Source organism: Aquarana catesbeiana, linkage group LG01, assembly GCF_042186555.1.
Source record: "Aquarana catesbeiana isolate 2022-GZ linkage group LG01, ASM4218655v1, whole genome shotgun sequence".
Lineage (NCBI taxonomy): Eukaryota > Metazoa > Chordata > Amphibia > Anura > Ranidae > Aquarana > Aquarana catesbeiana.
The window spans coordinates 625044791-625058914 of NC_133324.1; the positions used below are offsets into that span (position 1 = coordinate 625044791).

Consider the following 14124-nt stretch of genomic DNA (forward strand, 5'->3'; position numbering starts at 1 on the left):
TCCTTTATTCCCATTTTGATTAATGCAGCAAAAAGTCGTATACCAAAAAAATGGCAGGAAGTTGAAAGCCCTAAAATCCAGGATTGGGTACTCTCCATAAATGAAATATATTATTTTATTATTTTGAGAGTTTAGACGATAGAGGAGAGGAAGCCCAAGATGGGATAGACCATATAGACAAATGGGAAAAGTGGAAGGAGTTTAAAAAATCATGAAGATATGTAGAGGTAATAACTCAACAAACAAAACGGGGGTAGGGACAGGAAGATAATGTTAGAAAAACTGCCTCTGGACTTGGATATAAGGTGTGGGAGGTGTGGGAGGTGTGGGTGGTATGGGGGGGGGGGTATGAGGATAATGCTTTGTTTTCTTTGAGATGTAATATAAATATGTTCTTTTTGTATGAAAACATTTTTATAAAATAAAATAAAGTTAAAAAAAATAAATCAATGATTTTTTTTTAATTTAAAAAAATTAGATTTTTTTGATTTTTATAAAATTTTTTTAATAAAATGCTTTTGGAGTAAAAAATAAAAGATAGTTTTCTATTTAAGATACATTAATAATTTAGTTTATTCAGCATGAAATGGAGCTTAGTCATGTAGCATGAGGCTGTATATTCTGCCATATTTACATTTTTGGTTAACTCATTCAATGAATCGAAGCTCTGCAAGCTGAGATAACATGCACTGCATTGATGCATTCACACAGTTTCACAGTAACCATGAGATAAACCAAAGTTGAGGAATATTCCTTCATACACTACAGACTGTATGATTGAATCACTTCTGATATCGATTGACCCTGCCCCCCTCTGACAACACGGGGAAAGCCACAGGGAAGTCCCGTGAATTCCCCATGTGTCAGAGGAGGGCGGAGTCACCAGGTGGGCCTGCCCTCCATTATATAAGAAGTGTCAAAAGAAGCCAAGCGTCACACAGCTGAAGACTACCACTAAGGCGGATCGTGCGGACGGAGCGGAGTAGAAGCCTGGAGGAAGATGCGGGACGAGAAGAGTGGAAGAAGAAGAAGATGGAGAAGAAGATGAAGAAGAAGATGGAGGAAGAAGAAGAACACTGAAAGAACACCAGAAGAAAGAAGATGGAAGAGGAAGCCGAAAGAAGAAGAAATCAATAAAGGTCTTGTCAAAAACCGTCTCTTGTGTTTTTTTAAACTTTTTGACACTTTTTTTCTGAAATGGTAGGGGTACATTTGTACCCCATTACCAATTCACACGGGGGGGATGGGATCTGGGGGTCCCCTTGTTAAAGGGGGCTTCCAGATTCCGATAAATAAGCCCCCTGCCTGCAGACCCCCACAACCACCAGCCAAGGGTTGTGGGGATGAGGCCCTTCTCCCCATCAACATCGGGACAAGGTGCTTTGGGGGGCTACCTCAAAGCACCCTCCCAATGTTGAGGGCATGTGGCCTGGTACGGTTCAGGAGGGGGGCGCTCTCTCGTCCCCCCCTCTTTTCCTGCGGCCTGCCAGGTTGCGTGCTCAGATAAGGGTCTGGTATGGATTTTTGGGGGGACCCCACGCCATTTTTTAAAAAATTTTGGTGCTGGGTTTCCCTTAAAATCCATACCAGACCTGAAGGGTCCGGTATGAATTTTGAGGTGGACCCCACACCATTTTTTTTTTTCATTTTGGTGCGGGGTTCCCCTTAATATCCATACCAGACCTGAAGGGCCTGGTATGGAAAAACACCATTTTGTTTTATTTCGGTTCGGGGTCCCTCTGTGGGGAAATCCCATGCCGTTTTTATCAATGAACTTTTATGTGTATTGTCAGACCGACAATTCATTATAGCCGCGAGTAGTTTTAAATGACTTTATTTTCCTTTGAAATGTAATTTTGCTGTCAGACTGTTCTAAACACGGGAAACATGAGCCCCTTTACAGGTATACTATAGACACCCCCCAGGTATGAAATTTAAAGGAATATTACACTTTTATTGTTTCACTTTAAGCATTATTAAAATCACTGCTCCCGAAAAAATGTCCGTTTTTAAAAATTCTTTTTGCATTGATACATTGATACATGTCCCCTGGGGCAGGACCCAGGTCCCCAAACACTTTTTATGACAATACCATGCATATAAGACTTTAAAATTAGCACTTTTGATTTCTCCCATAGACTTTTAAAGGGTGTTCCGCGGCTTTCGAATTTGCTGCGAACACTCCAAATTGTTCGCTGTTCTGCGAACTGGTGAACAGCCAATGTTTGAGTCGAACATGAGTTCGACTCAAACTCGAAGCTCATCCCTAGTCAGCTCTACTGTGTCAAATCCCCATTTTAAAGGCTTATATACAAGTTATTGGCCATAAAAAGGGTATGGGAGCTCGGCTACTGCCCTGGGGGACATGTATCAATACAATTTTTTTTTTAAAGATTGTTTTTACAGGAGCAGTGATTTTAATGGTGCTAAAAGTGAAATAATACAAATGAAAAATTCCTTTTAATATAGTGCCTGGGGGCATCTTACACAATAATTTAATAAGGGCCCAAAAAAGTTTCTTGCACAGGGGCCATTTGGTGTCTATCTGCCACTGTATGGAGATTAAAACATGTGTCCTGCAGGTGTTACTGTGAACACATGAACATTTGCTCTTAAATTATTATAGTTCTGCACAGTGGCGTCACTAGGGTTAGTGTCACCTGGTGCGGTAAAACATGGTGTCACCCGCTCCCCCACCCACCAAGTATAGTCGCCGTTTAGTACAGACTCTCCTCCCTCAGTACAGACTCACCTCCCTCAGTGCAGACCCCCCTTCACTAAATATAAACCTCCCCTCCATCAGTACAGACCCCCCTCAGGACAAACCACCCCCCTCCATAAGTACAGACCCCCTTCAGGCCAAACCACCCCGCCATCAGTACAGACCCCCCCAGGACAAACCACCCCCCTCCACCAGTACAGACCCCCTCAGGACAAACTACCCCCCTCCATCAGTACAGACCCCCCTCAGGACAAACTACCCTCCCTCCATCAGTACAGACCCCCCTCAGGACAAACTACCCCCCTCCATCAGTACAGACCCCCTCTCAGGACAAACCACCCCCCTCCATCAGTACAGACCCCCCTCAGGATAACCCCCTTCCATCAGTGTAGACCCCCCTCAGGATAACCCTCCTCCATTGGTGTAGACCCCCCTCAGGATAACCCACCACCCCCCCAGTAAGTGCAGACCCCCTCAGGATAAACCCCAACTCCATTAGTGCAGACCCCCCCCCTCGGTCAGTGCACCCCCCCTCAGGATAACCCCCCATGCACCTGGACGGCGGAAGATCCAGTGTTCAACTGCCTGGAGAGTTGCTCGGACTGTCACTCTCCAGCAGGCTTGTATATAATGAAAGGAGGCAGAGTGAGGAGTCTCACTCAGGGTGAACGTGGCGCCGGCACGTTCCGGCGGAAAAGCCCAGCCTCCAGGACCCTCCACCTCCCTCTGTGTCTCCTGGGTGCCGGCTGCACCCCCCACCCCCCCAGCAACGCCACTGGTTCTGCAAACTTACATCGTTTGTGTGAAAATTAGATCAGCTTGTTAGGCCTGCAAAAAAATTCTAGCAAGCTTTGACTCACCGACTGAGTGCTGTTGCACAAAACACGTCAGAAATTTATGATTGAAAATACATTTTCATTAAGAATTATTTTTTTCTGAAAAAAAAGTTTAGTTTTACCTGTGAAAGGGTTTAACCAGAACTGCCCTGCTGCAGAAGATAGTGGCATCTAAACTGGGGTGGCATACTGTTTGTTTTTGAATATTGCTTTTCACATTTATATGTTTTAAAATATTTCATTACCTTGGTTGCACACTATTTCCATTTGTTAGTTCTGAGTAACTCTGAGGTCTTTTGGTTCTTTTGGCTTCCCTTATGAAGTCCCAATTGTACTGTATATAATTGGGATTTTATATACTTTGATTAAAGCTATATATGACCTATTGTTAAGATTTTACTTGCCATCTGTATTTTTAGAAGAAAAATCAAATTGTAGTTACCCAATTCCAGGTTTGTTTTGGCTGATGCCATCTTCAGGCCATAGTAGCATCTGTAATGAAATCTGTTTAATGCTTCAATTGTCAGATACAATTACAACATTAGAAAAAGAATATCAAATTAATTTTTAAAAAGAGAAAACATAATTTTTTCTTGCTTCTATAAAACATTGTTGAACATGTTTCAACCTGTAATAAAAAAGAGCAAGATTTTTTTAGTAAAATCTTATACTAAATAAAAAAACATATATGTCTTAAAAATATATAAAAAATACTTAGGTATGAAAATTAGCCACAAAGTTATTATGAAATTAACTAATGCATGCTAACACTAATACAAATGGACTAGGTATCTAGCCAAATGTGTAACTATAAGCAAAATACATCTCTTTTACATGTTTTGCATATTAACTAGCATTAACCTACCAGCATGTCTTTGGAGTGTGGGAGGAAACCCACGCAGGCACAGGGAGAACATGCAAACTCCAGGCAGGTAGTGTGGTTGGGATTTGAACCAGCGACCCTTTTTACTGATAGGAGAGAGTGCTACCCACTACACCCCTGTGCCGCCCTACCAGTTTCCTCCCACACTCCAAAGACATGCTGGTAGGTTAATTGGCTTCTGTCTAAATTGGCCCTAGTAATTGAATGTGAGTTAGGGACCTTAAATTGTAAGCTCATTGAGGGCAGTGACTGATGTGAATGTACGATGTATATTTAAAGAGCTGCATAAATTGACAGTGCTATATAAGTACCTTAAATTTTTTAAAAAATATTATTATTATTAACACATCGATGTCCCCTTCTAGTATAGTTTTATTACCTGTTGATCTGTCAGTAGATCCATTATTTTTCAGTAAGGCTCCTTTTAAAGATGTGGATCATTTGTTTCATCAGTTCATTCAGGTTTTTTGAAAGAAAAAACAGATGAAGTTTACATCAGTTTTTCGGCCATATTTAAATCAATTTTTTTACATTCACCAGCAGAGTTCTTAACCACTTGAGTTCCAGAGCCATTTTTTTCTTGCAAAAAGGACCTTTGTCCATTTACATCTGTTTTTTATAAGATCTTTAATGGAAGAAAAATAGGGTTTTGATCTGTTCCAAAAAACAGATGTTGACTGAAGCAAATGTAATGGATGATCATCCATTTACATCCATTTTTCCATAGAGATGCATTGAGGTCCATTTTTCATCCATCAATGGATGGACGAAAAATGGACAAAAGGTCCACATGTGTGAAAGGGGCCTAATGGTAACAGGCCAACTGTCTAACAAAAGGTACAGTTGCATTTAGGATATAAGGAAGTCCTTATTTCAGCTGCTAAATGGTCAGAGCAGCAGCCAGTCAACCAGCAAGAGGCACCAACTTCAGTGGATTGGATGAAGACACGGGAACATCACTGTCCTGCAGAACTGATTGCTGTTGGTCAAGCTATTAGAAAAGCTTTTTACGGGGATAGAGCAGGAACTGGCAGGATTAACAGGTATTTAGGACCCTTTTTTTAACACTGTAATAACAAAACAAAACTTACACAGCTAAATTTACAAAGGGGAGCTATTCAAACAACTTTGTGGGTATTTGGGTTTATATACTTTCTAAGCAACTGTTGAAACTGCTTCTAACAATAACTTCCAAAGAAAATTTAGGCCTACAGTGGTCTTTATGGAAATACAAATAAAGACCATGTGGTCCACTGACAAAAAGACAACTGCTTAGCAAAAGAGAGCATGTGTGGTTATATAGGCCGCAAAGATCTGTACTGCAAGGTGTTTCCAAACAATACTTTATCACAGGAATTATACTTTGTCCATGTCCACCACTGGATAGGTCAATTTACAATCAGGCTACTCGCTACACCATTAATATTGTTTTTGGTAGAGTTATTGTTTATAGGCGATAGATAAAATGATACAAATATTTAGCATTGCAGCAATTATTATAGCACTAATCATGAAAGTGAACGGAAATACCACTGTGACATAAAATGACAGAATATGAAATTGCAAGCAGATTAATGTTAGACAAACCAGACATGATATAAATTCTTTAAAGCTAAATATTTTGTCAAAAAATGAATACCATTCGTGATAATGAGAAAAAGTAAAACTGTAATACTGGGTAGTATCAATTAAAAAGCAAACAATAAGGGATATTTCTGGATATCATAACTTTTATCATAACTTTTATCTTGAGTTATTAAAATATTGTAATGATTATTTAAATGCATGTATACTTTGGTTTGCATTAGAAAACTGTTATCACACTACCATATTATTAAAATAAATAATGTTAACACTTATTTTCATTTGTTGGGCTGCCAATTAGTTATAGTTTGGAAGTTCCTTGCCATAATTAGCCAGCTACCGAGTTTAAGCTTGAAGCAAGGCCTGATGTACAAAACTAGTACTAATGAATGCGAATTTGTTTGTTGTCACAGGTTAATTAAAGTTCTCAGCAGGAGGGTGCCTCAGTCAACATCAAAGAAAGCAGAAGAGTTAGCGGAAGAGCGAGCCAACCTGGCATCAACATGTTGTATAATAAATGCTCCCCCAGTATACTGCAAAGAGAAGGTAATCAGTACACAGTGTATTCGTAGAAATACTAGGCTTTAATTGAAACTCTACAGAACAGATAATAGATCCAATTTGTAGATTTTCAATCGAGTAAAAACAAATACCTGCAGGTGTCAAATATTAAACTATAGCCTCTCCCAGTGTGTGGGAAAAATGAAAAAGTTTAGTAAAAGGGTATGAGAAAACGGGAGAAAAAGAGGAAAATATACTCTAACACACAGTAGGTAGACATAAACTATAGTTTACTTAGTATTCTTTAAGTGTATGTATAGCAAAAACATTTTGTGAAAGAGAAATTTACATCAACTCTTCCAAATTAAAAACAGAAACAGCCATAAAATCCTGACACTTCCCATGCTTTCTCCAAAACAAAAAACAGCACATTTTTGGTGAAGTTATGCTTTACTTTTTCTTTTTTATGTACACCAGTTATTTTAAAGAGGGGTGTGTGCTCATTTTGATCTCTTATTTATAGCTAATGTCCATTATTGTATTTTAACACCTCTGTGGTGAATGGGTGCAGGATTCAGTTGATGCCTTTATTTTAGCATGGGGGGGCTGGAGAACACAGGGGGGCTGGAGCACGGAGGAGTGAAGAGCACGGGGAGGACAACACTGGGGGAGTCAGAGTGCAATAAATGGGGGGGTGGCAAACAGCATTAGGGGGGCTGTGGAGAGCATGGGGGCTGGACAACACTGGGGGGGCCAGAGGGCACGGAGGGCAGCTGAAAGAAGCTGTATAGGAGGAGCACTGGGGTGGCTGCATATGTGGTGAATGGGTGCAGGATTCAGTTGATGCCTTTATTTTGTCACCAAGTTAGTAGATCCTGTCAGTAGTATCAAAGAGTGTGAATGCAAGCTCACAGGCCCAGACTCGGACAAAAATAGGTATTTTAGATGGAGCAGCCCATGACATACAGTCAGGTCCATAAATATTGGGACATCGACACAATTCTAATCTTTTTGAAATGAAACAAACAAGATGTGCTTTAACTGCAGACTTTCAGCTTTAATTTGAGGGTATTTACATCCAAATCAGGTGAGCGGTGTAGGAATTACAACAGTTTGTATATGTGCCTCCCACTTTTTAAGGGACCAAAAGTAATGGGACAGATTAACAATCATCCAACAAACTTTCACTTTTTAATACTTGGTTGCAAATCCTTTGCAGTCAATTACAGCCTGAAGTCTGAAACGCATAGACATCACCAGACGCTGGGTTTCATCCCTGGTGATGCTCTGCCAGGCCTCTACTGCAACTGTCTTCAGTTCCTGCTTGTTCTTAGGGCATTTTCCCTTCAGTTTTGTCTTCAGCAAGTAAAATGCATGCTCAATCGGATTCAGGTCAGGTGATTGACTTGGCCATTGCATAACATTCCACTTCTTTCCCTTAAAAAACTCTTTGGTTGCTTTCGCAGTATGCTTCGGGTCATTGTCCATCTACACTGTGAAGCGCCGTCCAATGAGTTCTGAAGTATTTTGCTGAATATGAGCAGATAATATTGCCCGAAACACTTCAGAATTCATCAGTCAGCAGTCACATCATCAATAAATACAAGAGAACCAGTTTCATTGGCAGCCATACATGCCCACGCCATGACACTACCACCACCATCACCTTCAGTGAGGTGGTATGCTTTGGATCATGAGCAGTTCCTTTCCTTCTCCATACTCTTCTCTTCCCATCACTCTGGTACAAGTTGGCCTTCCTGTTTTTGAGGCTCACCAATGGTTTACATCTTGTGGTGAACCCTCTGTGTTCACTCTGGTGAAGTCTTCTCTTGATTGTTAACTTTGACACACATACACCTACCTCCTGGAGAGTGTTCTTGATCTGGCCAACTGTTGTGAAGAGTGTTTTCTTCACCAGGGAAAGAATTCTTCGGTCATCCACTACAGTTGTTTTCCGTGGTCTTTCGGGTCTTTTGGTATTGCTGAGCTCCCCGGTGCATTGTTTCTTTTTAAGGATGTTCGAAACAGTTGATTTGGCCACACCTAATGTTTTTGCTATCTCTCTGATGGGGTTGTTTTGTTTTTTCAGCCTAATGATGGCTTGCTTTACTGATAGTGACAGCTCTTTGGATCTCATGTTGAGAGTTGACAGCAACAGATTCCAAATGCAAATAGCACACATGAAATGAACTCTGGACCTTTTATCTGCTCCTTGTAAATGGGATAATGAGGGAATAGCACACACCTGGCCATGGAACAGCTGAGCAGCCAATTGTCCCATTACTTTTGGTCCCTTAAAAAGTGGGAGGCACATATACTGTTGTAATTCCTACACCGTTCACCTGATTTGGATGTAAGTACCCTCAATTTAAAGCTGGAAGTCTGCAGTTAAAGCACATCTTGTTCGTTTCATTTCAAATCCATGGTGGTGGTGTATAGAGCCAAAAAGATTAGAATTGTGTCGATGTCCCAATATTTATGGACCTGACTGTATTTACTGGCCCCTTCCCCACTCTCCATCCTGTTGGAGGTGAGAGGGGCCTGGAAAGAGCATGGGGGCAGAAAGCACAGGGGGGGCGGAGAGCATGGAGGGGGCAGGAGAACATGTGGGGCCGGACAGCATAGGGGGCTGGAAAGCACAGGGGGCTGGAGCATGGATGGTGAAGAGCATAGGGGGGCGGAAGGCACTGGGGGGTCAGAGAGCGCTAGGGGGGTGGCAAAGAGCACTGGGGGTGCCGGAGAGCATAAGGGGTGGGCCAGAGAGCACTGGGGGGCTGGAGAGCACACAGGGGCCAGAGAGCACTGGGGGGCTGTGGAGAGTATGGGGGGCGAGAGAGCACGGAGGGCAGCTGAAAGAAGCTGTAAAAGAGGAGCAGTAGGGCGGCTGCATATAGAAGGATCAATCTCTCCATTTTCATCCTACAGCCTCTGAAAGCCAGCAGGAGTTAAAGGAAAGCGGCTTTCAGAGGCTGAATGCCTGCAGAAGTTAGAAGAGGAGAAGTGCCTTTTAGAGGCTGCAGGAGGAAAAGAGAGAGATTGATTCTTCTATATGCAGCTGCCCCGACACTCCTCCTGTCCAGGCTCACAGGGAGCCGCACTCTTTATGGTCACAGGTCAGCTGACCTATATTATCTGCCTCCACCCCAGGCATGATGGCTAAACTGGTGGATGGCCGGCTGCGGAGAGGCTGGTGAGCAGAATGGCCTCAAGGGGTAGCCCCCTGTACTAAAGTGAATATGAGCTTCTATCTGAATGTTAGGGAACCAGCATGCTAATATACATCTCATACACCTGGTGTAATGGGCTGTCATTGTTAGAGGAGGGAACCACATTTCCTTTTACAAAACCTGTAGAAAATTTGTATTAGCTCACGTATCAGAATCTCAATGCAATGCATGGAAGCCATTGTGGAAGGCTAAATTAGGATGTTATGGGTAGTTTAAGATGGTATTTAAGGCTGCATTGGGCTTTAGATGGCTCCTGTTTTGTCTTTTTTTTTTTTGTACCTACTTTTTTGCTTATTTTGCTGTATTTGCTTTTATTTTTTACTTTTTTTCAAACAAAAAGGCATAATAAAAGTAATTTTAAAAATGTACACAATTTTTTTTGTTTTTATGTTTTTTATGTTTTACCTTATTTTTATGTATTTTGTTTTTTGACCTTTTTGCAATTTTCCTTTTTTATGTATTTCATTTATTTATTTCAGTGTGATTTGATATGGGTTTATCAAAAAAAGCCATGGGATCACCAGATCAGTGAATATCTGGTGATGATGTGGCTTTGCTTATTAACAAAACTTTGTGATTGGCATATCCGTAAATCAGTTCTGGCTGGACTTACTTTTCAATTTGAGCCACTGCTTATTATTGCACTATTGGCTGAAACTTTGGGTGAGCTTACATTCTAAACAAGTACTGCATCCCTAACAACAGATGCTGTACAGAAAATTGGTTTTCCCTGAACTGCTTATGCTGTACTTTTTTAATTTTACTGTTAATGATTCTAGTATTATGCAGCGCTGGTATTTTGAATGCATTTGAACTAGGAAAACAGTATTATGTATTCCTTGGCAGTGCACGGCATAAACACAGAATAAGCATTTTAAATTTACCTTCATTGATGTTTTCTGTTTTGTGGGAATTCATACACATTATTATTCAATTGTTTCCCAAGTACAGAAAACTTTTATTGTAAAAAAATGTATAAACACAAATGTTTCTGTTCAAATTTAAAACATCAATATTCCATGTTTGAGTTTAGCTCTAGTTCTGTTGGGAAAATATCACATCTAGGTTGGCTATATTATTTGTGAGGATGTTCCTTACCTGCTTCTGTTCTCCAGAAATTAATTTAAACCTTGGTATCTTCTTAAAACTGATCGCTAAGTAAGAGGGTTCACTTTTACATGAACAGTCACAATGTTATAATGGGATAGGGAAAAACTGCAGCCCCAACATATATTACATTATATTACCAAAAGTATTGGGACACCTGCCTTTACACACACATTAAATTTAATGGCATCCCAGTCTTAGTCCGTAGGGTTCAATATTGAGTTGGCCCACCCTTTGCAGCTGTAACAACTTCAACTATTCTTGGAAGGCTGTCCACAAAGTTTAGAAGTGTGTCTATGGGAATGCTTGACCATTCTTCCAGAAGCGCATTTGTGAGGTCAGGCACTGATGTGGATGAGAAGGCTTGGATCACAGTCTCCGGCCTGTAATTCTTCCCAAAGGTGTTCTGTCGGGTTGAGGTCAGGATGCTGTGCAGGCCAGTCAAGTTACTCCATCCCAAACTCACTCATCTATGTCTTTATGGAACTTGCTTTGTGCACTGGTGCAAATCATTTGGTGAAGGGGGGATTATGGTGTGGGGTTGTCCTTCAAGGGTTGGGCTTGGCCCCTTAGTTCCAGTGAAGAAAACTCTTAAGGCGTCAGCATACCAAGACATTTTGGACAATTTCATGCTTCCGATTTTGTGGGAAAAGTTTGGGGGTGGCCCCTTCCTGTTCCCACATGACTGCACTCCAGTGTACAAACAACCTGATAGAACACCTTTGGGATAAATTATAGCGGAGACTGCAAGCCAGGCCTTCTCGTCCACATCAGGGCCTGACCTCACAAATGTGCTTCTGGAAGAATAGTCAAGCATTCCCGTAGACACACTCCTAAATCTTGTGGACAGCCTTCCCAGAAGAGTTGAAGCTGTTATAGCGCAAAGGGTGGGTAAACTAATTTTTGAACCCTACGGACTAAGACTCTGACACCAGTAAAGTTCATGTGCGTGTAAAGGCAGGCATCCCAATACTTTTGGTAAAATAGTGTATGTGTGTATTGACCGAAAGCATCTAAACATGAAAATATAAATGTAGAACAGATGTACAGTACAATTTTATCTCAAGATTTGCCATTGCTACAAACAAGGGAAGGGTGGATATCTAGGAAGTCGTGTGGAGAAGTGACATGGTTGCAAGGGAGAAAATTCTAATCTTGTGGCTGTTTTTATAAAGCATCCAATCAAAGGCTGGGGGGTAGGTACATGAGAGCCGGGACACGGAGGAAATGAGTGAAATGCTGCTGACCATCATTCAACCTGGAAGACTGCGAGGGACAGCTTCAGATTGAAGGTGATTATAACAGCAAAAATTGCTTTCATTATTTTTTCTTTTAATAGACTACTTTTTTTAAATACTTTTTGACTGGACTTCTGTTTTAAAGAAACCCATACGCTGTTATTGGTGACTTCTTTTTCAAAAAAATTTTAGTTGGCTCACTGTCATGTTGATTAAATAGCTTCAGTACTTCCTGAGTAACTAACCCATAACCGGTGCATAAACTTGGAGCTCCATCACTCCAGTTCAACTTGCTACATACTTGTTCTGGGTCCATGAAGCATTTAAGCAAAAGACAACCATGCAACTAGCATTTTCAAAATTAGGTCAGCAACGTAAGGTTCAGGGAAGCAAATGTCCCAAGTAAGAAAGTGTAACAGCAAACTTGGGGTTTGCAGAGATGTGCGACTCATATGGACATTTTCTTCCCTGTACATTGCTGTCTGGAGCCGGAATGAGCTCCGTCCTAGTTTGCACTCACAGTGGTGGGCTTTATTGATTGGGATTCCTACAGCCTGAGCGGCATCCACAATTTCGGTTTGGGGGTCACAGCAATGTAAGGTTCCTAAGGTTTCCTTTAAATTGTCAAACATTGCCTGAAAGTCTAGAGAGAGCAAAATGGAAATCAAACATTACATTTTTCCCTGGTGAGCTATTTTGGAGTACATAATGTCATATTATGTTATCTGCTCAAAACAATACATTTTAAAGGGAAATCTTCCTAATGGGGCACAGAGAGCAAAGAAGACACTGACCACGATTTTTTTTTTCACTTTCTGTCGGATAACACTGTCCTTCAATGAAATTGCACAGCAATGTTGTAACCATGTCAACAGGGGAATTTTGACATGTAGCTTTAACCACTTGCTAATCGCAATACATATATACTGTATATACATTGTGGTTTGCGAGTGGTTTATCGGGGTCATGGCTAAAGCTATCACTCATAAACCTGGTATTTTTTTTCCTGCTGGCGAAAGGCTTTCTCATGAAAGCGGTCTGAGCAGCTCATTAGACACTGGATCGCTTTCAGAAGCAGCGGAAGGGGACACCTTCTGGCCACTCACCGGTGTTTCTTGGGCTTACTGTTCTCACCAAAGTGCCACAGAAACGATCTGACAGTGTGGCCAGCTAGCCAGGGGTGAACAAAGACCAGATCATCTTTGATCACCTCTAGGACCTCGGAGGATCGTCATTACATCACTTCCAATCCAGAGTGGAAGTAAACAATTTTTAGTTTTTTAAAGCAAAAGATCATTTTTATTTTTTTTAACTTTTGCGTAAAGAAGGTAAAGGTTAAGGTAAAGAAGAGATTTGGAGTCTTTTTTAAACCCCAGATCTCTCCATAAAGAGGACCTGCTATCCTTATTTCTATTACAAGAGATGTTTGAAAAAAAAAATCAAAAATCAAAAGGACAGCGTAACAATACAAAATAAAATAAATAAGGAAAAAAATGTAAAGCGCCCCCATCCCTCCGTGCTCATGTGCAGAAGCGAATGCATACGTAGGTCACGCACGCATTTGTAAACGGAGTTCGCACCACATATCTAAGGTATTGCTGCAAACGTTAGAGCGAGAGCAATAATTCTAGCAGTTGACCTCTTCTATCTCTAAAAAGGTAACCCGTAAAAAAAAAAGCGTTGCCCATGAAGATTTTTAGGTACCATAGGTACTGTAGTTTGTCTCCATTTCACAAGCGTGCGCAATTTTTAAGCATGACATGTTAGGTATCCATTTACTTGGCACATCATCTTTTATATTTTACAAAAAAAAATTGGGGTATATATTGTGTTTTTGTGTTTTTTAAATGAAAGTGTATATTTCAACAATCGCCATTTTATTCCCTAGCATCTCTGCTAAAATAAAATATATAATATTTGGGTGTTATAAGTCATTTTCTATCAAAAAATACAGATTTAAAATTGTAAACAAAAAATTCCAGAAAAGGCTTGGTCTTTATGTAAGAAATAAGTAAATTAAAACCCA

The 14124-nt window shown here is 40.8% G+C and overlaps 1 protein-coding gene across 3 annotated transcripts in view; it reads left to right on the plus strand.

Annotated features, from left to right (window-relative positions):
- GC (GC vitamin D binding protein) overlaps positions 1–14124 on the plus strand; it is a 232957-nt gene that overhangs the window by 192429 nt on the left and 26404 nt on the right. For all 3 annotated transcript variants that reach the window (XM_073600580.1, XM_073600589.1, XM_073600598.1), the window contains one exon: positions 6439–6571. In XM_073600580.1, the coding sequence (XP_073456681.1) occupies positions 6439–6571 (133 nt within the window). The remainder of the gene's footprint in view (positions 1–6438; positions 6572–14124) is intronic.